At 41.5% G+C, this 23281-nt stretch overlaps 1 protein-coding gene across 2 annotated transcripts in view; it reads right to left on the bottom strand.

The window, feature by feature from the left end:
- Window positions 1–10746, bottom strand: part of LOC126059035 (cytochrome P450 7B1) — a 212432-nt gene extending 201686 nt beyond the window's left edge. For both annotated transcript variants that reach the window (XM_049854550.1, XM_049854551.1), the window contains exon 1: window positions 10412–10746. In XM_049854550.1, coding sequence (XP_049710507.1) covers window positions 10412–10524 — 113 coding nt within the window. In that variant the 5' untranslated portion in view covers window positions 10525–10746. The remainder of the gene's footprint in view (window positions 1–10411) is intronic.
- Window positions 10747–23281: the final 12535 nt, after the last annotated feature.

Raw genomic sequence — 23281 nt, 5'->3', positions numbered from 1 at the left:
TCCTCCCACCTGGCACATAAAGTGGAACAAATACCCTCCTTGTCTAGCACCTCTCTTTAAAGGCATACCTAAAAGGTCATCTTAACTAGCATTGGCTGACACTACAGCTAGGGACAGGGACAGATTACCCAATAAGAAATTGCACACTACAGATTAGTAAATAAACACAAGTAAACCTCTGTGCGTACCTTGCTTACTGGTTCACCCATTCATCGCTAGAGAAACAGTGGAAGCAGTATCATATAATCAACACTGAAGTTAAAGTATCCTAAATCCTCATCTTGAGCTTTAAACAAGGGCAGATATGGTGAAAAACAGGTAGAACTGTGTACTATAAATTAGTAAGTACAGAAGAGGTGGAGCCAAGATGGCAGAATAGACAGACACTTCCGCCGAGCCCTCTTTCCAACAAAGACCCGAAAAAGCAAGTGAAACGAGTGTATTTGTGACAAGCTGGGAGCCCTGAGCATCAAAGGCAAGCTTAGACAATGAACTGAGGGGCAAGAGAAGGAAGAGACCGTTCAGAAGTGGAGAGGAGTTGCCGGACCTGAATCGTGGGGAGCCCTCAGGCACCATTCCCAGAGCGGCTGCGGCGGTGACGGCGGCAGCGGGCCGGTCCTAGCCTTCGGCTGCAATTTCCTCAGGGAGAAGCAGCCAGCCACACAGCCCACTCACACATCTGGAACCTGAGGAGAAGGGCGCTCTCCGCAAAAGCTATGTACTTGCGTATATTTTACCACGCCCCCCCTCACCCCCAGCCCAGTTTTAGCTGCTGAATCCCTAGGCCTGAGATAGACCCTGGTGAGCACCTGGAGCTGTCCTCCCGGCCTCGGGGAAGGAAAAAATTTCCAACTGGGGGGAAAAGATAATTTGCTAGCTCCATTAACTGGGGGAGCTCAGGACAGAAGCGGCTCCTGTCCAGGCATAAACCATCCATGGACCTTGAGCACCTTTCCCTTCTGCATGGACCTGTGTGGGCCTATTTCGGGAGAATAGGCCCTTGTTGGCAAACTCCAACCATTTCAGCAGCGCGGTGGAGAGGTGGGTGTTTGACGTTTGACATTACTTTGCCTATTAAACAATGTTCTCACCTACCCACAACAGGGACCTAAGGACTGGTGGCTCCACCTGGGTCGCCCAGCCACCTGCGACAGGGGCCCAGGGATAACTGGTACCTCCTAGTCCTTACAATAAAATCTTTGGGTGCCCATGGTCCCTCTGCAGAGCCCACCCACCAGCATGCTCTAGGGAACAGAGGTGCGTTTTCCTCAGAGACACTTGGGGGTCAGTTCTCGGCCCCTTGCCTTGTTCAGAGCATGACCCCCTGCTGCAATCAGATACAGGTATACAAGCCAATCACCCCTGCCCCTCTAAGACTGTAGGACAGAGCCTGTACCACACACTTGATATCAGCTACCCGGAAACCTGAGCTGAATTCATACAAGAAAACTGAATGGACTCCTAGACTGATATACCTGACAACAGCTCCAGCCAGCTGGGGACAGGACACCAGAGCTCCAAAGGCAAAAATAACCAAGCTAGCTCACTCAAGCAACCCATAGGGGTATACCAAAACAAAACAAAGCAAGCAGCTACAACATGGTAAGCAAGCATAAGCTCATACAATAACTTATAGGTGGCTCAGAGACAACAGTCAGTATCAAGTCACATAAAGCAACAGACCACGATCACCTCAACAGGCTCTCAAAACAAAGAATCCAGGGATCTTCTAGAGGAAAGTGCATTCCTGGAATTACCAGATGCAGAATACAAAAGTTTAATATACAGAACCCTTCAAGGCATCAGGAAGGAAATGAGGCAATACGCAGAACAAGCCAAGGAACACACAGGTAAAGGAACTGAAGAAATTAGAAAGACTATTCAGGAACATCATGAAAAGTTTAATAAGCTGGAAAACTCCATAGACAGACAGCAATCAGAAATTCAGAAAATTAACAATAAAATTACAGAATTAGATAACTCAATAGAAAGTCAGAGAAGCAGAACTGAGCAAGTAGAAGCTAGAATTTCTGAACTCGAAGATAAACCACTTGGCACTAATATATTTGAAGAAAAATCAGATAAAAGAATTTAAAAAAATGAAACAACCTTAAGAATCATGTGGCACTCTATCAAGAGAAATAACCTACGAGTGACTGGAGTGCCAGAACAGGGAGGGATAACAGAAAATTGTTGAGGATTTGTCGGCAGAAAACTTCCCTGATATTGTGAAAGATGAGAAGATATCTATCCAAGATGCTCATCGAACTCCACATAAGGTAGATCTGAAAAGAAACTCACCAAGACATATTATAATCAAGTTTGCCAAAACCAAAGATAAGGAGACAATTATAAGAGCAGCGAGGGATAAAAGTCACCTACAAGGGAGAGCCAATAAGAATAAGCTCGGACTACTCAGCAGAAACCATGTAGGCAAGAAGGCAATGGGATGACATATTTAAAAAATTGAAGGAAAAAAACTGCCTGCCAAGAATCATATATCCATCAAAACTGTCTCTTAAATATGACGGTGAAATTAAGACATTTCCAGATAAACACAAGTTGAGGGAATTCATAAAAACCAAACCAAAACTACAAGAAATACTAAAGGGAGTTCTTTGGTTAGAAAATCAATAACATCAGGTATCGACCCAAGACTAGAACACTTGGCAGAGCAACCAGAAGTCAACCCAGACAGGGAAATCCAAAAAAAAAAAGCCCAACACAGGGTAACTGCGATGTTATTATATAAAAGAAGACAACATTAAAATAACAAAGAGGGACTAAGAAATGTAATCATACACCTTCCATATAGAGAGGAAGATACGGTGATACAAAGAAATAAAAGTTAGTTATAAATTCAGAAAAAAAAGGGTAAATAATAAGGTAACCACAAAGGAGACAAACTATCCTACTCATCAAAATAAAATACAAGGGAAAAATACAGACTCAGCAGATACAAAATCAACAACAACAAATATGAGGAAAGGACAATATGTAAAGAAAATCTACTCAGCACATAAAATCAAGTGGGAAAAAGAAGCTGTCAACACACAAAAGAAGACATCAAAATGATGGCACTAAATTCATAAAAAAAAAAAAAATACCTATCCATAATTACCCTGAATGTAAATGGACTAAATGCACCAATAAAGAGACAGAGAGTGACAGAATGGATTAAAAAACAAGATCCGTCTATATGCTGCCTACAAGAGACACACCTTAGACTTAGAAACACAAACAAACTAAAGCTCAAAGGATGGAAAAAAATAAGCAAACAACAATCAAAAAAGAGCAGGAGTGGCAATACTAATTTCTGACAAAATAGACTTTGAAGTTAAATCCATCAGAAAGGATAAGGAAGGACACTATATAATGATTAAAGGGATAATACACCAAGAAGATATAACCATATAAAATATTTATGCACCCAATGACAGGGCTGCAAGATACATAAAACAAACTCTATCAGCATTGAAAAGTGAGACAGACAGCACCAAAATAATAGTAGAAGATTTCAACACACCACTTTCGGTGAAGGACAGGACATCCAGAAAGAAGCTCAATAAAGACACGGAAGATCTAAATGCCACAATCAACCAACTTGACCTCGTAGACATATACACAACACTCCACCCAACAGCAACCAAGTATACTTTCTTTTCTAGTGCACATGGAACATTCTCTAGAAAAGACCACATATTAGGTCATAAAGCAAGCCTTAGCAGAATCCAAAACACTGAAATATTACAAAGCATCTTCTCTGACCATAAGGCCATAAAAGTGGAAATCAACAACAGGAAAAGCAGGGAAAAGAAATCAAAGACTTGGAAACTGAACAATACCCTACTCGAAAAAGACTGGATTATAGAAGACATTGAGGATGGAATAAAGAAATTCATAGAATCCAATGAGAAGGAAAATACTGCCTATCAGAACCTTTGGGACACAACAAAAGTAGTGCTTAGAGGCCAATTTATATCAATAAATGCACACATTCAAAAAGAAGAAAGGGCCAAAATCAAAGAACTATCCCTACAATTTGAACAAATAGAAAGAGAGCAACAAAAGAAACCCACAGGTACCAGAAGAAAGCAAATAATAAAAATTAGAGCTGAACTAAATGAAATAGAAAACAGAAAAACAATTGAAAGAATTAGAATTAACAAGACCAAAAGCTGGTTTTTTTAAAAACTCAACAAAATTGATAAACCATTGGCCAAACTGACAAAAGAAAAACAGGAGAGGAAGCAAATAACCCGAATAAGAAATGAGATGGGCGATACTACAACAGACCCAACTGAAATTTAAAGAATCATATCAGATTACCATGAAAAACTATACTCAAACAAATTTGAAAACCTAGAAGAAATGGATGAATTCCTAGAAACACACTACCTACCTAAACTAACACAAACAGAGGTAGAACTAAACAGGCCCATAACAAGGGACTGAAAAGGTAATCAAAACACTCCCAACAAAAAAAAAAAAGCCCTGGTCCTGACGGCTTCACTGCAGAGTTCTATCAAACTGTCAGAGAAGAGTTAACACCACTACTACTAAAGGTATTTCAGAGCATAGAAAAAGATGGAATACTACCAAATTCATTCTATGAAGCCACCATATCCCTGATACCAAAACCAGGTAAAGACATGACAAGAAAATAAAATTGTAGACTTATATCCCTCATGAATGTAGATGCAAAAATCCTCAACAAAATTCTGGCCAATAGAATTCAACAACATATCAAAAAAATAATTCACCACGACCAAGTGGGATTCATACCAGGTATGCAGGGTTGGTTCAACATTAGAAAAACAATTAATGTAATCCACCACATAAATAAAACAAAAGACAAGAATCACATGATTTTATCAATTGATACAGAAAAGGCATTTGACAAAGTTCAACACTCATTCATGATAAAAACTCTCAGCAAAATAGGAATAGAAGGAAAATTCCTCAACATAGTAAAGGACATTTATACAAAGCCAACAGCCAACATCACCCTAAATGGAGAGAGCCTGAAAACATTCCCGTTGAGATCGGGAACCAGACAAGGATGCCCTTTATTACCACTCTTACTCAGCATTGTGCTGGAAGTCCTAGCCAGAGCAATTAGGCTAGATAAAGAAATAAAGGGCATCCAGATTGGCAAGGAAGAAGTAAAAGTATCTCTATTTGCAGATGACATGATCTTATACACAGAAAACCCTAAGGAATCCTCCAGAAAACTACTGAAAGTAATAGAAGAATTCAGCAGAGTATCGGGATACAAGATAAACATACAAAAATTGGTTGGATTCCTCTACACCCACAAAAAGAACATCGAAGAGGAAATCACCAAATCAATGCTATTTACAGTAGTCCCCAAGAAGATAAACTACTTAGGAATAAATCTTACCAGAGATGTAAAAGACTTATACAAAGAAAACTACAGTACACTTCTGCAAGAAACCAAAGGAGACTTAATAAGTGGAAGAACATACCTTGCTCATGGATAGGAAGACTTAACATTATAAAAATGTCTATTCTACCAAAAGCGATCTATACATTTAATGCAATTCTGATCCAAATCCCAAGGGCATTCTTTAATGAGATGGAGAAACAAATCACCAATTTCATATGGAAGAGAAAGAGGCCCCGGATAAATAAGGCATTATTGAAAAAGAAGAACAAAGTAGGAGGCCTTACTTTACCTGATTTTATAACCTATCATACCGCCACAGTAGTCGAAACATCCTGGTACTGGTACAACAACAGATAACATGGGCCAATGGAACAGAATTGAGAATCCAGACATAAATCCATCCACATATGAGGAGCTGATATTTGACAAAGGCCCCAAAACAGTTAAATGGGGGAAAAGACAGTCTTTTTAACAAATGGTGCTGGCATAAGTGGATATCCATCTGCAAAAAAAAATGAAACAAGACCCATACCTCACTCCATGCACAAAAACTAACTCAAAATGGATCAAAGACCTAAACATAAAATCTGAAATGATAAAGATCATGGAAGAAAAAATAGGGACAACGTTAGGAGCCCTAATACATGGCACAAACACTATAGAAAACATTATAAAGAATGCAGAAGAAAAACTAGATAACTGGGAGCTCCTAAAAATCAAAACACTTATGCTCATCCAAAGACTTCACCAAAAGAGTAAAAAGACTACCTATAGAGCAGGAAAAAGTTTTTAGCTATGACACTTCTGATCAGCGCCTGATCTCTAAAATCTACGTAATACTGCAAAAACTCAACTGCAAAAAGAAAAATAACCCAATTAAAAAATGGGCAAAAGATATGAATAGACACTTCACTAAAGAAGACATTCAGGTAGCTAACAGATAAATGAGGAAATGTTCACGATCATTAGCCATTAGAGAAAGGCAGATCAAAACTACAATGAGATTTCATCTCTCTCCAACAAGGCTGGCATTAATCCAAAAAACACAAAATAATAAATGTTGGAGAGGCTGTGGAGAGATTAGAACACTTCTACACTGCTGGTGGGAATGTCAAAAGGTACAACCACTTTGGGAATCGATTTGGCGCTTCCTTAAAAAGCTAGAAATAGAACTACAATTCGATCGAGCAATCCCACTCCTTGGAATATATCCTAGAGAAATAAAAGCCTTTACACGAACAGATATATGCACACCCATGTTTATTGCAGCACTGTTTACAATAGCAAAAACATGGAAGCAACCAAGGTGCCCATCAACGGATGAATGGATAAATAAATTATGGTATATTCACACAATCGAATAGTACGCATCGATAAAGAACAGTGAGGAATCTCTGAAACATTTCGTAACATGGAGGAACCTGGAAGGCATTATGCTGAGTGAAATTAGTCAGTTGCAAAAGGACAAATGTTGTATGAGACCATTGTTATAAGAACTCGAGAAATAGTTTAAACTGAGAAGAAAACATTCTTTTGTGGTTTCTAGAGGGGGGAGGGAAGGTGGGAGGGGGTACTCACTAATTAGATAGTAGATAGGAACTACTTTAGGTGAAGGGAAAGAAAGCACACAGTACAGGGGAGATAAGCACAACTGGACTAAATGAAAAGCAAAGAAGTTTCCTGAATAAACTGAATGCTTCGAAGGCCAGCGTAGCAGGTGCAGGGGTCTGGGGAGCATGGTTTCAGGGGATATCTAAGTCAATTGGCATAATAAAACCTAACAAGAAAACATTCTGCATCCCACTTTGAAGAGCGGCGTTTGGGGTATTAAATGCTAGCAAGCAGCCATCTAAGATGCATCAATTAGTCTCAACCCACCTGGGCCAAAGGAGAATGAAGAACACTAAGGACATAAGGTAATTAGGAGCCTAAGAGACAGAAAGGGCCACATGAACCAGAGACTACATCATCCTGAAACCAGAAGAACTAGATGGTGCCCGGCTACAACTGATGACTGCCCTGACAGGGAATACAACAGAGAACCCCTGAGGGAGCAGAAGAGCAGTGGGATGCAGACCCCAAATTCTCATAATAAGACCAGACTTAATGGTCTGAGACTAGTAGGACCTCGGTGGTCATGACCCCCAGACATTCCGTTGCCCCAGGACAGGAAACATTCCTGAAGCCAACTCTTCAGACAGGGATTGGACTGGACAATGGGTTGGAGAGGGATGATGGTGAGGAGTGAGCTTCTTGGATCAGGTGGACACTTGAGACTATGTTGGCATCTCCTGCCTGGAGGGGAGATGAGAGGGTGGAGGGGGTTAGAAGCTGGTGAAAAGGACATGAAAAGAGAGAGTGGAGGGAGAAAGCGGGCTGTCTCATTAGGGGGAGAGTAATTGGGAGTGCGTAGCAAGGTGTACATGGGTTTTTGCGCGAGAGACTGACTTGTAAACTTTCACTTAAAGGACAATAAAAATTATTTTAAAAAAATTAGTAAGTACTCATAAGTAAGGTTGTGCTTTCCTTGCTTATTGGGTAATCCATCCCTGGCTCTAAAGCAATACATAGCCATTGGAAAAGGAGATCCAGGAAGACCTCTAAAAATTCACATGGGAAGAAAAGCAAAACACCATTGTGAAGTACACATCCACAGGCATTGTAGAGACTTCCACGGCTACTTGTATACAGTGCAATGGAGCCATTTTCCCTAAACTATTGACCAACTACATTATTAATCATGTTGTTGTTGTTAAGTGTTGTCCAGCCAGTTCCAACTCATAGTGACCCTACATACAACAGAATGAAACACTGCCCCATCAGTCCCGCACCATCCTCCCCATCGTTGCTATGTTTGAACCCACTGTTGCAGCCACTGCGTGAATCCACCTCCTTGAGGGTCTTTCTCTTTTTCACTGACCCTCTACTTTACCAGTTATGATGTCCTTTCCCAGGGACTGGTCTCTCCGTATAACACATCCAAAGTGAGACGAAGTCTCACCATCCTGACTCCTAAGGGGCATTCTGGCTGTACTTATTCCAAGACAGATTTGTTCATTACTCTAGCAGTACATGCTATATTCAATATTCTTTGCCAACACCATAATTCAAAGGCATCAATTCTTTGGTCTTCTTTATTCATTGTCCAGCTCTCACACATATTTGAGGTGACTGAAAATACCATGGCTTGGGTCAAGCATACCTTAGTCTCCAAAGTGACCTCTTTGAACACTTTCAAGAGGTCTTTTGCAGCAGATTTGCCCACTGCAATACGTCACTTGATTCCTTGACTGCTGCTTCCATGGGGGTTGACTGTAGATCCAAGTAAAATGAAATCACACGCACGTAAAATTTTGTTGAAGATAATTCAAAAATGGTTGCAGCACCCTTAAATAACCAACTATAAGAGGCCAAATGGTAAACATTTACCCTGAAACAAAAATGAAAACCTGAGGAGGGGCAGGGAAGCTAGTTTAATGGAAACAGAAACAAAAAGAATAGAAATAATGAGGATGTTGACACACTATGAAGAATGTAACCAGTGTCATGGAACAAGTCCTATAAAATTTGTTCAAAGGGAATCTAATTTGCTACGTAATAGGGATAATAAAGAACATCCCTCTTTGTACCTAAAACACAATGAAATGTCTAAAAAACAAACAAAAAAAGCCAAATGGTTGCACCAGTACATTGACGGGAAACTGCCAGATGTTTCAACAAACAGATGCAACACTGGAAGCACTCAGTCCTTTATACCAAGAAATCTGGAAGACAGCTACCTGGCCAACCAACTGGAAGGGATCCATATTTGTGCCATATTAATCATATACACATACAAATACATGTATGCATACAAAACCAAAAGAAAAACCAAACCACGAGCTGATTCCAACTCATGGTGATTAGATAGACAGATAATGTGTGACTGAGTGTGTGCGAGATCTAATTAAAAAGTAGCAATTACCATTCAAGAAACTTACCTGTTTGATTTTCAAATGCCTTTGAAGAGCAGTAATATGAAAAAAAAAAACGACCCGGAAAGAAAGGGAAACTAGGAGCATTCAAAGTGAATGACTTTGTTTGAACTTCTCTGTCTTTACTTCCACATTTCAAATCAGATGAAGAAGTGACACACTTCTGGGTTTTGCTGTTGCTTATTTTGTTTTTTCCGAATAATAATTAAAAAAAAAAGATGACAAGCAAATGCATAAAATACTCACTATTAACTCATTTAGTCCTCACAAAACCCATTAAGAAAGTACTATTACATTATTTCTCCACAAGAGGCAGTTAGGTAAACTGAGGCACGAAGCAGCATCCAGGGTTATTTTATTCAAATATTTCTCTTTTAACTGAATGAAATGTAAGACAATTCCCCTCCCTAAGGACTCTAAAGAAGCCCTGCCGGTGCAGCAGTGCTTAAGTGCTAGGCTGCTGCCAAAGGTCGGCGGTTCAAACCCCTCAGCCGCTCCCGGGGCGGGGGGGCGGAGGGAGATGTGGCGGTCTGCCTCCCTACGATTAAAAAACCCAACAACAACTTGGAAATTCAATGGGGCAGTTCCACTCTGCCCTATAGGGTCGCTGTGAGTCGGAATGGACTCCACGGCAACGGGTTTGGTTTTAAGTGCTCTATTTTTTTTTTTTTTATAAAGGCCGTGAAGCCCCAACACTCAGTAACAAGACACAAAAACGTGTCCGCGCGGAAGCCAAGCAGGATGCATAATGCATATCGCAAACCCAGGGCTTATTACAACCTAGGCTGGAGCAGCAAATCGAATTCGGCCCCAACGCTTTAATATGTATACGTAGGTACAGAAAAGAGAACAAGCCTTTGTTATCACACACGATCCCCAAGGACGGTGATGCCCAGCGGCATGTTCTGAGTCTGCACTTGAAACCGTGAAGAAGGCTCCCCTCGCCACCTGGGTCGCGCAGGCTCCGCGGGTAGGGCGCATGCGTGCCCGGGCTGAGGCCGCGCGGTCAGGGCGCCAGGCCGCTTACCTAGTCCGCCGGGCGCGCAGGCACAGGGACAGGAGCAGCAGGGCCGCGGCGAGGGCCAGGCCGGGCAGGCCGAGCAGCCACGGCAACAGCAGCTCCAGCAGGATGCAGTGCATGCTGGCGAGCACGTCTCCTGCTGACCGATTCGCGCCCTCTGAGCCGCGCGGGCTGGAGTCTCTTCTCTGCTGAGCTGGGCCGAGAGTCGGGTGGGGCCTAAGAGGTGGCTCTGCCCGCGGCGCTGCGGGGAATGGCAGCGTGGGTCTCCGAGGCTGAGACCGAGTCAAAGTTGTGGACTGCCCTCCCACGGCCGCGCCCCACGCCCACGCGCACCGCCCCCCTCGCGGCCGCCCCCCGCCCCGGACCGCTCCTGGAAAGCCTAGTCCTTTCTTATCTCGGGCAGGGAGCAGAGCCAAAGAAAGGCAGAAGGGGTTGGGTTTCCCGAGAAGTCCTGAATGCCTGGAGGAGGGGGATTTCGTCTCTGAGTTGGAAGTGAGTCGCTTGGGTTCCTCATACCTTGGCCCGTGCCTCGCGGGAGGAGGGACTCCGCTTGCCCCTGGAAAGGGTTGGGACCTCGGACTCCAGTTGTCTCTTAGACTAGACCCAGAGAACTGGTTGGGGCAGAAGGTACCTGCGAAATGTGCTGCACCCAGTTTACTTCGCGCCCACTCCTTCCATATCCTATCAGCTCTCATGCTTTTGTTAAGGTCCTACTGTGTGCAAATGCTTGTCTCAGATGCTGGGGCTACAGAGGCCTGGTCTGTGACCCTCCAGAAGCCCCTGATGAGGCGCATACTCCTGAAGGGAGCGTGCAGAACAGTGCATTAGAGGCCCAAACAGAAGTGGTACAAGACCCACTGGCAAAACTAAGAAAGAATAATGAAAAAGGGAAGGAGTAGTAATGGAGGGAAGACCTGGGTGTTGCAAAGGAGTTTGCTGGGCTACTAACCAAGGTTGGAGGTTCAAGCACACCCAGAGGCACCTGGGAAGAAAGGCAGAAAAATTCAGCCACTGAAAACCCTGATATACGTGGGTTCGCCATGAGTCGGAATCCACTAGACAGCTACCGGTTAGCAAGGGAGGAAATTTAAAATATTTTACTGAGTACTGACCAAGCACCAGTTACTTATCATTGATGCTCAGTTGTTTCTGACTCATAGGGACCCTATAGGACAGAGTAGAACTGCCCCATAAGGTTTCCCATGCTGTAACCTTTACGGAAGCAGAGGGCCACGTCTTTCTTCCGTGGAGTGGCTGGTGGGTTTCAAAGTCTGATCTTTTGGTTAGCAGCTGAGTGCTTAACCACTGTGCCACTAGCGCTCCTTACTGGGTACTTTATCCATGTTAACTTATCCTCCACACCAACTTTATGATACAGGTCTTAGCAGTATTTTACAGAAAATATAATGAGACTCAAGTTTTCCAACTTGCTATGTAGTCTCTCAGTTAATACATTTCTAATAAAGATTCTAACCAGGCTTATTCCAGAAACTTTTTTTTTTCCCCATGATGCCAGACTTTACCATCATATCTACACTTCTCTGAACTAATACATCAGCTCCATGCCTCTGGCTACCCTTTGACCTTTCCAGTCCACCTCCTAAAACCCAGACCCATCCTGCCTTTACCCTGTTCAAAACTCTTCGTGGCTGCCAGTTGCCTCTGATAAAGTCCAAAATCCTTGACCTGGGGCGAGATGTTGTTGTTGTTAGGTGCTGTCAAGTCAGCACTGTAGCAACCCCATGCACAACAGAATGAAACACTGCCAGGTCCTGCACCATCCTCACAATCATTGTTACACCTGAGCCCATTGTTGCAGCCACTGTATCAATCCATCTCTTTGAGGGTTTCCTCTTTTTTGCTGACCTTCTACAATTTGTCCCCATTGTACAACTCCAGGATACACTTAGGCTTAAACCACTGTGTCCCTCACATCAGCCCTTTCAAGCCTTGGTTTATGATGTTCTACCTGAACAAATTTCCTCACACTCCTAAATACTAAAATTCCACCTACCTCTCCAGACCCAGCTCACACTTACTTCCTGCTAGAAATTACCTCAGTTTTCTTCTTTTGTAATTAATCTCTCCCTTTTCCATACTTCTAGCACACTGTCCCTGTCGTTCACCCCCACCCCATTGTCCCACCCTATCTGAGTAATTGCCATCTAAGTCTGCTTTCATATATAGAAGGCAGGACCTTTCTCTTAGACAACCTTGTCTGCACCCGTTCTCCAAGACTTGAAGGAGAAATCCCGGTGCCTGGCTTTCAGCAGGTGCTCCACACTGAGATACTGCAGGCCCCAAGGGATTGACAGCTGGGCTGAGATAAGAACTCTGTTTGCAAGATCTTCCTCTAGGATCTATTTGTTCCGGAATCTTCCTACTTCCTCCTCCTCCTTTCTCCTGTTGAAAGTCCAATCTTCTAGGCAACCCAAAAGGGCGCACTGAGCTGACAGCCACTCAGTATCCTCTAGGGGAAAGCACATTGGTGGTTTCCGTCACTGCCTGGTGAGCAGAGCCAACAGGTGGATGGTATCTGTTATGGATTGAATTGTGCCCCCCACCCCCAAGATATGTCACTCCTGTACTGGTAACTGTGACCTTGTTTGGATATAGTCTTACTCTGAAAATGTTATCAGTTAATGAGGTCACACCAGAAAGGGTGCGTCCTAATTCAATCTGAGTATTTTTCTTATAAAGTAGAAGACGACACAGACACGCAGCGGAAGATGGCTGTGCGAAGATACATCTAAGCCAACTAATGCCCGGAAACACCCAAGGATACTAGAAATTGGAAAAGACAAGGAAAGATCTTCCCCTTGAGCAGACAGAGAGAGCGTGACCCTGCCGACGCCCTAAATTCATACTTCTAGCCTTGAGAACTGAGAGGCAACACATTTCTGTTCTTGAGAGCTACCCACTCTGTGATAGCTTGTGTTTGTAGCCCCAGGAGAACTAAGTGCCCGGGCCAGTGTATCTCAGTCAGCACAGCAGGAAGCCATTCTCACTGATTTTCACAGGAAGCCTCAACTTGTATGACTGTGTTTTCCTTTTGATCTCCTGGATGATTCTTTTGTTTGAAAATACAGGTAATGAGAGTAAGCATTTACTCAATTTACTGAAAATTGACTATGTGTCAGACACTGTACTAAAAGTCTTTTACTTCACCGCATTAATAGCAGCAAAGACTTGTGGTTAATTGCACTGTCCTACGGAAGTGGAGGAGGGAGACAGCGCTGTCGTCTCTTGGATTTGGGTAGCAACTGTGCGATGGTCCCATGGTATCTGTATAGTACCTTACTTAGGACACCTTATGGCATATATGTGACGCATTTCAAATATATGTTTCTCTTGTGTTTTTCATTTCTGTTTAAAGGGACCTCCATTCTGTAAACTGATTGTGTTACCCAAAGCAGGTCCTGCTTGGTGCAGCTTCTGGTCAATAAAGACACACCATGGTGAGGAAGTAGGAAGAACATTTATTGCAAGCACAGGCAAGGAGCAAGGAGGTGTATACCTCACATCAAGCTCCCCATACAAAGGGAGGCAGAACCTTTTATACCATCTCTCACAAGGAAGTACATACAAACATTATGGACTATATAGGTTATCATGACGAGCAGGCACAGTAAGACAAATTGCTTTTTTTTTTCTTTTGGCATGTAGCTAGTAAACTGGGTTTGACTGGCCTGAGCCACATGTAGCGCTTTGAGGACAATGGACAGGAGGGGGCAGATTCCACTTGGTCTGAGCAGCTGCGAACTGAGCCACAGCCAGTGCTATCACTTAAGACTTTGTTTGATAATGGCTAAGCAGCTCCTGGAAACCCTGGTGGCATAGTGGCTAAGAGCTACAGCTGCTAGCCAAAAGGTTGGCAGTTTGAATCCAGCAGCTGCTCCTTGGAAATGGTAACCTGTTCTGTAGGGTCACCATGAGTCGGAATTGACTCAACAGCAATGGGTTTGGTTTTTGGTTTAAGGAGCTCCTGGCTGCCTCAGCTATCAACTGAGTGAAAATAAACTCTAAAGACATGATTTATACCTCTTTTGCTTGTGTAATGCATTATCAGCATCATTATATTCAATCTATTTCAGTTCAGTTTTACTTCCGAAATATGCCTTTTATACCCATCACCTCTCTGGAGGGTAGCTAACCGTCAGTATGTTCTCTCCCATCCCTCCTCAGTAACAGAGCCTTCAATTTTCAACTGAGCACACAGCCAGCCATCATAAAGTTTACTTTCCCAGCCTCACTTGTACTTAGATATACCTGTGTGTTCTGGTGATAGCTAAATTAAAGGTCTTAATTCAGGAAACAGCCCTTAACATTGTTAAAACAAAAATCATATTAAACCTATAATAGAGATTGACTGAAGTGTATTTAATATATGATTTGCAAATTGGGGTAACATTTCAGCTAGGCAGTCAAAAATGTTCCAAAGAGGAAAGAATTTCTAAAGACTCTTATACCCCATCTAATCTACATTGTTAAAAAAAAAAAAAAAAAAAAAATGCTGAAGCAGAACTGATGAAAAACAAACTGTGATCAGGAAGGAGTTCATATAGCATTGTGTTGAAGAGCAATTAAAATAATTACTGATTTACCCTAAACACAGCTCTAGTCTGACCCTGGAGTTTGTTTCTGGAAACTGACTGCACAGAGATAACTCTCCAAAAGAGCATGATGCCCAAGGCAAAACGGTCCTTACTAACTTACTAGGCTATTATTTCCTAAAGCCACCTTTAAGTCAAACAGTAGCCTAATAAACCAGTTTCCTAAGCGTGCAAAGTTCAGAAGAACATCTCAGGGCAATAGCCTGGATGCATCACCCCAACTCCATAGAACTCAGAAATCTGTATTCCATGAGAGTTAGAACTCTGCTCCTCCACATGAATGGGCATGTCTTTCCTTGCCTCCTTACTTCTATTGGCTAGAATGTGGACACTATGTTTGAAGCGGGCATCTTGGCACATATGTCTGAAATATTCCATACAATATAATTTGTTGTTTATTTGAAATTTAAAAAGGCATCCTGTATTTTTATTTGCTAAATCTGGCAACCTTAGCTTAATTTCAACACAAAGGTTCATAAGTCATTTGATAAGACAACTGTTAAGTTCTACCTACCCATGAGTGCCCTTCAGAAACCAACTATAAACAGTCCTTCAACATCACTTACTAATGTGAGTGTCCATACTAATTTGAACTGAGTCAACATTCAGTGTTAAATGGGCTGGCCTATTAAACTAGGAATCCACATGAAGAAGTGTATTCTGTATTGGAATCATATCATCTTTCTTCAGAAGTATTGATTATAAGATACACACAGAGAAATAGAAGCAAAACTGGAAATAATAACAGAGGGAGTCAAGGTAGAGGGTAGTATGTTAGAGTCTCTAAAACAAGAGCCACAAATGTCTCTTTCTGGGGGCTGATCAGAACAATGTCACACTCCAACACCTCACCTCACCAGCCCAGGTGACCCTTATCTACTAGGTGGCTGGTATGGTCAGCCTCTTTCTCTATGCTCTTTCCAGTTTTTAGTAGGGCTTGAACTCTTCCCTGCTTCCCCAAGACCTCTTTTGATTCTCAAGAGCCAGTTTTAATGTCACTAAAACCTGAAAAGTGATTATTTCCCTTTGCATTTAAAGTATACACCCAAATTCTCCTGCCCAGACTTTGAACATATTAATACCCTGGACTGATATCTCTGAGTATCCCTGCTTTGTCAACAGTTTTTGTTAAGTGCAAGCTGTGTCCGTGGCTGGAGCTAAAACAGTTAATGAGATAACTCTCCCTTCTAAGGGCTTGGCTTAAGCAGGCGGGAATGATATTGAATAGGAGAAGGAAAACAGATTGGTCAACGTGAGATTGTGGTGTGGCAGTGGGGAAATTTGAGAACACTCACTCATATGGCTTCAATCTTGTGAGTCTGTGGGAGGCTCATCATCTGCTGGAGAAAGGGTAGATCAGAGTCATCGGTGGTTGGGAAATATTTTCAAATATTTCTGTGGAAAAATGTCAAAGTGGATTTCACAAATTCTTGTTTTCCCAATATCAGGAAGTCCCTGCAATCGGATATGAGTACGCAAGCCTGAAAGTTCCCGTCAATTTGTGACATAAAATGTCAGGTTGGATTTTGAATCCTATCAAAGCACAATGCTGTAAAACTAAAAAGAATGACCACTGTTATCTTTCTGTTTGCCCCATGAGTTTCGAAGGAACCAGCTTTAAATTAAGAGTACTCCTCGGCCAAATTGTGAAGGAGAGGAAGGCAAGAAAGGAACACAAATTAGGAGGATCTGCTATGTTCCAGGCACCGCCACATGTGGTACCTGCCTTGCGTCATGAACCTGCATCTTCAAGACCAATCTGTGGTGTAGAGTGTGTTAGTTTTCTAGGGCCACCGTAACAAAGTACCACAAACTTGGTGACTTAAAACAAAAATTTATTATCTCACAGTTTTGGAAGCTAGAAGTTCAAAATCAAGTTGTCAGCAGAGCCATGCTCCCTTCCCAGGCTCTAGGGGAAGAGTCTAGAGTCCAAAGTCTTCCTTGCCTCTTCCTGTTGTTGTTAGGTGCCTTCAAGTCAGTTCAGGCTCATAGAAACCCTATATACAACAGAAAGAAACACTGCCCAGTCCTGCACCATCCTCACAATCATTGTTATGCTTGAGGCCATTGTTGCAGCCACTGTGTCAGTCCATCTCGGTGAGGGGCTTCCTCTTTTTCAGCAATCCTCTACATTACCAAGCATGATGTCCTTCTCCAGGGACTGGTCCTCCCTGATACCATTTGCAAAGTGAGACTAAGTCTCGCCATCCTCTCTTCTGGGGAGCATTCTGGCTATACTATGTCCAAGACAGATTTGTTCATTCCTCTGGCAGTCCATTGTATATTCAATATTCTTTGCCCACACCACAATTCCAAGGCTTTGATTCTTCTTCGATCTTCCTTATTCATTGTCCAGATTTTGCATGCCTTTGAGGGGATGGAAAATACCATGGCTTGGGTCACACACACCTTAGTCTTCAATGTGACATCTTTGCTCTTCAACACTTTAAAGAGATCTTTTGGAGCAGATTTGCCCAATGCAATGTAAAGTTTGATTTCTTGACTGCTGCTTGCATGGGCATTGTTGTGGATCTAAGTAAAATGAAATCCTTGACAACTTCAATCTTTTGTCCATCTGTCTGATGTTGCTTATTGGTCCAGTTGTGAGGATTTTTGTTTTCTTTATGTTGAGGTGTAATCCATACTGAAGGCTGTGATCTTTGATCTTCATCAGTAAGTGCTTCAAGGCCTCTTCACATTCAGCGGAGAAGGTTGTATCATCTGCGTATTGCAGGTTGTTAATGAGTCTTCCTCCAATCCTGATGCTGCCTTTTTCTTCAGATAGTCTAGCTTCTTGGATTATTTTTTCAGCATACAGATTGAATAATTATGGTGAAAGGATACAACCCTGAGACACAACTTTCCTGATTTTAAACCATGCAATATCCCCTCGTTCTGTTCTAGCCACTGCCTCTTGGTTTAGTACAGGTTCTACATGAGCACAATAAAGTGTTCTGAAATTCCCACTCCTCGCAATATTATCCGTAATTAGTTAGGTCCACACAGTCGAATGCCTTTGCATAGTCAATAAAACACAGCTCAATAGCTTTCTGGTATTCTCTGCTTTCTGCCAAGATCAGTCTGATATCAGCAATGATATCCTTTGTTCCACGTCCTCTTCTGAATCTGGTTTGTTTTTCTGGCAGTTCCTCGTCAATGTACTGCTTCAACTATTTTTGAATTATCTTCATCAATATTTTACTTTCATGTGATATTAATGATATTGTTTGATAATTTCTGCATTCTATTGGATCATTTTTCTTTGGAATGGGCACAGATATGAATCTCTTCCAGTTGCTTAGCCAAGTACCTGTCTTCCAGATTTCTTGGCATAGACAAGTGAGTTCTTCCAGGGTTGCATCTGTTTGTTAAAACATCTCAATTGGTATTCCATCAATTCCGGGAGCCTTGTTTTTTGCTAACGCCTGCAGTGCAGCTTGGGCTTCTTCCTTCAATACCATCAGTTCTTAATCATTTGTTACCTCCTGAAATGGTTGAATGTTGACCAATTCTTTTTGGTACAATGACTTTGTGCATTCCTTCCTTCTTTTTTTATTATTTTTTTTTTGTTCTGAATTTTTATTGTGCTTTAAGTGAAAGTTTACAAATCAAGTCAGTCTCTCATACAAAAATTTATATACACCTTGCTATATAGTTCTAAATGCTCTCCCCCTAATGAGACAGCCCACTCCTTCCCTCCACCCTCTCTTTTCGGGTCCTTTCCGCCAGCTTCTAACCCCCTCTGCCCTCTCATTTCCCCTCCAGAAAGGAGATGCCAACATAGTTTCAAGTGTCTACCTGATCCAAAAAGCTCATTCTTCAACAGCATCTTTTTCTATCCCATTATCCAGTCCAATCCCTGTCTGAAGAGTTGGCTTTGGGAATGGTTCCTGTCCTGAGCTAACAGAAGGTCTGGGGGCCATGACCACCGGGGTCCTTCTAGTCTCAGTCAGACCATTAAGCCCGGTCTTTTTACGAGAATTTGGGGTCTGCATCCCACTGCTCTCCTGCTCCCTCCGGGGTTCTCTATTATGTTCCCTGTCAGGGCAGTTATCGGTTGTAGCCCGGCACCATATAGTTCTTCTGGTCTCAGGGTGATGTAGTCTCTGGTTTATGTTGCCCTTTCTGTCTCTTGGGCTCCTAATTACCTTGTGTCCATGGTGTTCTTCATTCTCCTTTGGCCCAGGTGGGTTGAGACAAATTGATGCATCTTAGATGGCCGCTTGCTAGCGTTTGAGACCCCAGACGCCGGGATGCAGAATGTTTTCTTAATAGATTTTATTATGCCAATTGACTTAGATGTCCCCTGAAACCATGGTCCCCAAACCCCTGCCCTTGCTATGCTGGCCTTCGAAGAATTCAGTTTGTTTAGGAAACTTTTTTGCTTTTGGTTTAGTCCAGTAGTGCTGACCTCGCCTGTATTGTGTGTTGTCTTTTCCCTAACCTAAGTAGTTCTTATCTACTATCTAATTAGGAAATACCCCTCTCCCACTCTACCTCCCCTCCTAGTAACCAGCAAAGAATATTTTCTTCTCTGTTTAAACTATTTCTCGAGTTCTTATAATAGTGGTCTTATACAATATTTGTCCTTTTGCAACTGACTAATTTCACTCAACATAATGTCTTCCAGATTCCTCCATGTTATGAAATGTTTCACAGATTCCTCAATGTTCTTTATCAGTGCTCAGTATTCCATTGTGCCAATATACCATAATTTATTTATCCATTCATCTGTTGATGGGTACTTTGGTTGCTTCGATCTTTTTGCTATCGTAAACAGTGCTGCAATGAACATGGGTGTGCATATATCTGTCCGTGTAAAGGCTCTTATTTCCAAGGAGTGGGATTGCTGGATCATATGGTAGTTCTATTTATAGCTGTTTAAGGAAGCTCCAAATCAATTTCCAAAGTGGTTGTAACATTTTTCATTCCCACCAGCAGTGTATAAGTGTTCTAGCCTCTCCACAACCTCTCCAACATTTATTATTTTGTGTTTTTTGGATTAATCCCAACCCTGCTGGAGTGAGATGGAATCTCATTGCAGTTTTGATTTGCATTTCTCTAATGGCTAATGATCGTGAACATTTCCTCATATATCTGTTAGCTACCTGAATGTCTTCTTTGATGTGTCTGTTTATATCTTTTGCCCATTTTTTAATTGGGTTATTTGTCTTTTTGCAGTTTAGTTTTTACAGTATCATGTAGACTTTAGAGATCAAGCACTGATCAGAAATGTCAGCTAAAAACTTTTTCCCAGTCTGTAGGTAATCTTTTTACTCTTTTGGTGAAGTCTTTGGATGAGCATAGGTGCTTGATTTTTAGGAGCACCCAGTTATCTAGTTTTTCTTCTGCATTGTTAGTAATGTTTTGTATACAGTTTATGCCATGTATTAGGGCTCCTAACATTGTCCCTGCTTTTTCTTCCATGATCTTTATTGTTTTAGATTTTATATTTAGGTCCTTGATCCATTTTGAGTTCATTTTTGTGCATGGTGTGAGGTATCGGTCTTGTTTCATTTTTTTTTTGCAGATGGATATCCACTTATCCCAACACCATTTGTTAAAAAGACAGTCTTTTCCCCATTTCACTATCTTGGGGCCTTTGTCAAATATCAACTGCACATCTGTGGATGGATTTATATCTGGTTTCTTAATTCTGTTCCATTGTTCTATGTATCTCTTGTTGTACCAGTACCAGGCTGTTTTGACTACTGTGGTGGTATAATAGGTTCTAAAATCAGGTAGAGTGAGGCCTCCCACTTTGTTCTTCCTTTTCAGTAATGCTTTACTTATCTAGGACTTCTTTCCCTTCCATATGAAGTTGGTGATTTGTTTCTCCATCTCATTAAAAAATGACATTGGAATTTGGACCGGAATTGCATTAAATATATAGATGGCTTTTGGTAGAATAGCCATTTTTACAATGTTAAGTCTTCCTATCCATGAGCAAGGTATGTTTTTCCACTTATGTAGGTTTCTTTTGGTTTCTTGCAGAAGTGTTTTGTAGTTTTCTTTGTATAAGTCTTTTTCATCTCTGGTAAGATTTATTCCCAAGTATTTTATCTTCTTGGGGGCTACTGTAAATGGTATTGATTTGGTGATGTTCTCTTCAATGTCCTTTTTGTTGGTGTAGAGGAATCCAACTGATTTTTGTATGGTTATTTGTATCCCGATACTCTGCTAAACTCTTCTATTAGTTTCAGTAGTTTTCTTGAAGATTCCTTGGGGTTTTCTGTGTATAAGAACATGTCATCTGCAAATAGAGATACTTTTACTTCTTCCTTGCCAATCTGGATGCTGTTTATTTCTTTATCTAGCCTAATTGCTCTGGCTAGGACCTCCAGCACAATGTTGAATAAGAGTGGTGATAAAGGGCATCCTTGTCTGGTTCCTGATCTGAAGGGGAATGCTTTCAGGCTCTCTCCATTTAGGGTGATGTTGGATATTGGCTTTGTATAAATGCCCTTTATTATGTTGAGGAATTTTCCTTCTATTCCTATTTTGCTGAGAGTTTTTATCACGAATGGGTGTTGAACTTTGTCAAATGCCTCTTCTGCATCAATTGATAAAATCATGTGATTCTTGTCTTTTGTTTTATTTATGTGATTAATTGTTTTTCTAATGTTGGAACCATCCCTGCATGCCTTGTATGAATCTCACTTGGTCATGGTGAATTATTTTTTTGATATACCGTTGAATTCTATTGGCTAGAATTTTGTCGAGGATCTAAGTTCATGAGCTTCCATCTTCTTTTGATGCTTGTTGGGTCCTTCAATATTTTGCCCACAGAATCCTTCAGTATTGCAACTCCTGGCTTGAATTGTTTCTTTAGTTCTTGCAGTTTGACAAATCCTGAACGTGTTCTTCCCTTTTGGCTTTCTACCTCCAGGTCTTTTCACATTTCATTATAATACTTTGTCTTCTTGAGCTGCCCTTCGGGGTTTTTTTGTTCAGCTCTTTTCTTCATTATTTCTTCCTTTTGCTTTAGCAGCTCTACATTTAAGAGCAAGTTTCAGAGTCTCTTATGACAGCCATTTTGGCCTTTTCTTTCTTTTCTGTCTTTTTAATGTCCTTTTGCTTTCTTCATGTATTATGTCCTTGATGTCATTCCACAATTCCTCTGGTTTTCGGTCATGAGTGTTCAGCTTGTCAAATCTATTTATGATGGTCTCTAAATTCAGGTGGGATATACTCAAGCTTCTCATGGTCCTTGTATACTTGTTTTAATTTCTTCAGCTTCAGCTTGAATTTGCATATGAGCAACTGATGATCCATTCCACAGTCAACTTCTGCCCTTGGTCTGACTGATGATATTGAGCTTCTCTATCATCTCTTTCACAGATGTAGTGGATTTGATTCCTGTGTATTCCATCTAGCGAGGTCCACCTGTATAGTTGCTGTTTATGTTATGTTATGTTATGTCACGTTATGTGTTATGTCATGTTATGTGTTATGTCATGTTATGTGTTATGTCATGTCATGTCATGTAGAAATGTATTTGCATTGAAGAAGTTGTTGGTCTTGCCAAATTCTGTCATGTGATCTCTGGTGTTGTTTCCATCACCAGTGCCATATTTTGCAATTGCTGACCCTCCTTCTTTGTTTCTAATGTTTACTTTCCAGTCACCAGTAATTATTAATGCATCTTGACTGAATGCTTGATCAATTTCAGACTGCAGAAGTTGGTAAAAATCTTCAATTTCATCTTTGGCCTTAGTGATTGGTGCATAAATTTGAATACTAGTCCTATTAACTGGCCTTCCTTGTAGGCATATGGATATTATTCTATCACTGGGAGCATTGTACTTCAGGACAGATCTTGAAATGCTCTTTTTGATGATGAATGCAATGCCATCCCTCTTCAATTTGTCATTCCCATTGTAGTAGGCCATATGATTGACTGATTCAAAATGGTCCATACCAGTCCATTTCAGTTCACTAATGTCTAGGATATCAATCTTTATGCATTCCATTTCATTTTTGACAACTCTTATGAATTGAATTGTATCTCCCAAAATTGTGTACCAAATTGGCTAGCCCATGATTTCCATGACTGCCCACCATTTTATGATCTGAGGTGGTTTTCCTATGTATTGTAAATCTTATGTCTATGGTGTTAATGAGGCAGGTTTAGAGATAGTTTTGCTAATGAGGCAAGACTCAATCTGCAAGGTTAATTTGTGTCTTGAGTCAGTCTCTTCTGAGATATAAAAGAGAGAATGGAGCAGAGAGACAGGGGTACCTCATACCACCAAGAAACAAG

Source organism: Elephas maximus, chromosome 15 (genome assembly GCF_024166365.1).
Source record: "Elephas maximus indicus isolate mEleMax1 chromosome 15, mEleMax1 primary haplotype, whole genome shotgun sequence".
Taxonomy (NCBI): domain Eukaryota; kingdom Metazoa; phylum Chordata; class Mammalia; order Proboscidea; family Elephantidae; genus Elephas; species Elephas maximus.
This window is presented reverse-complemented; position numbering and strand designations above follow the sequence as displayed.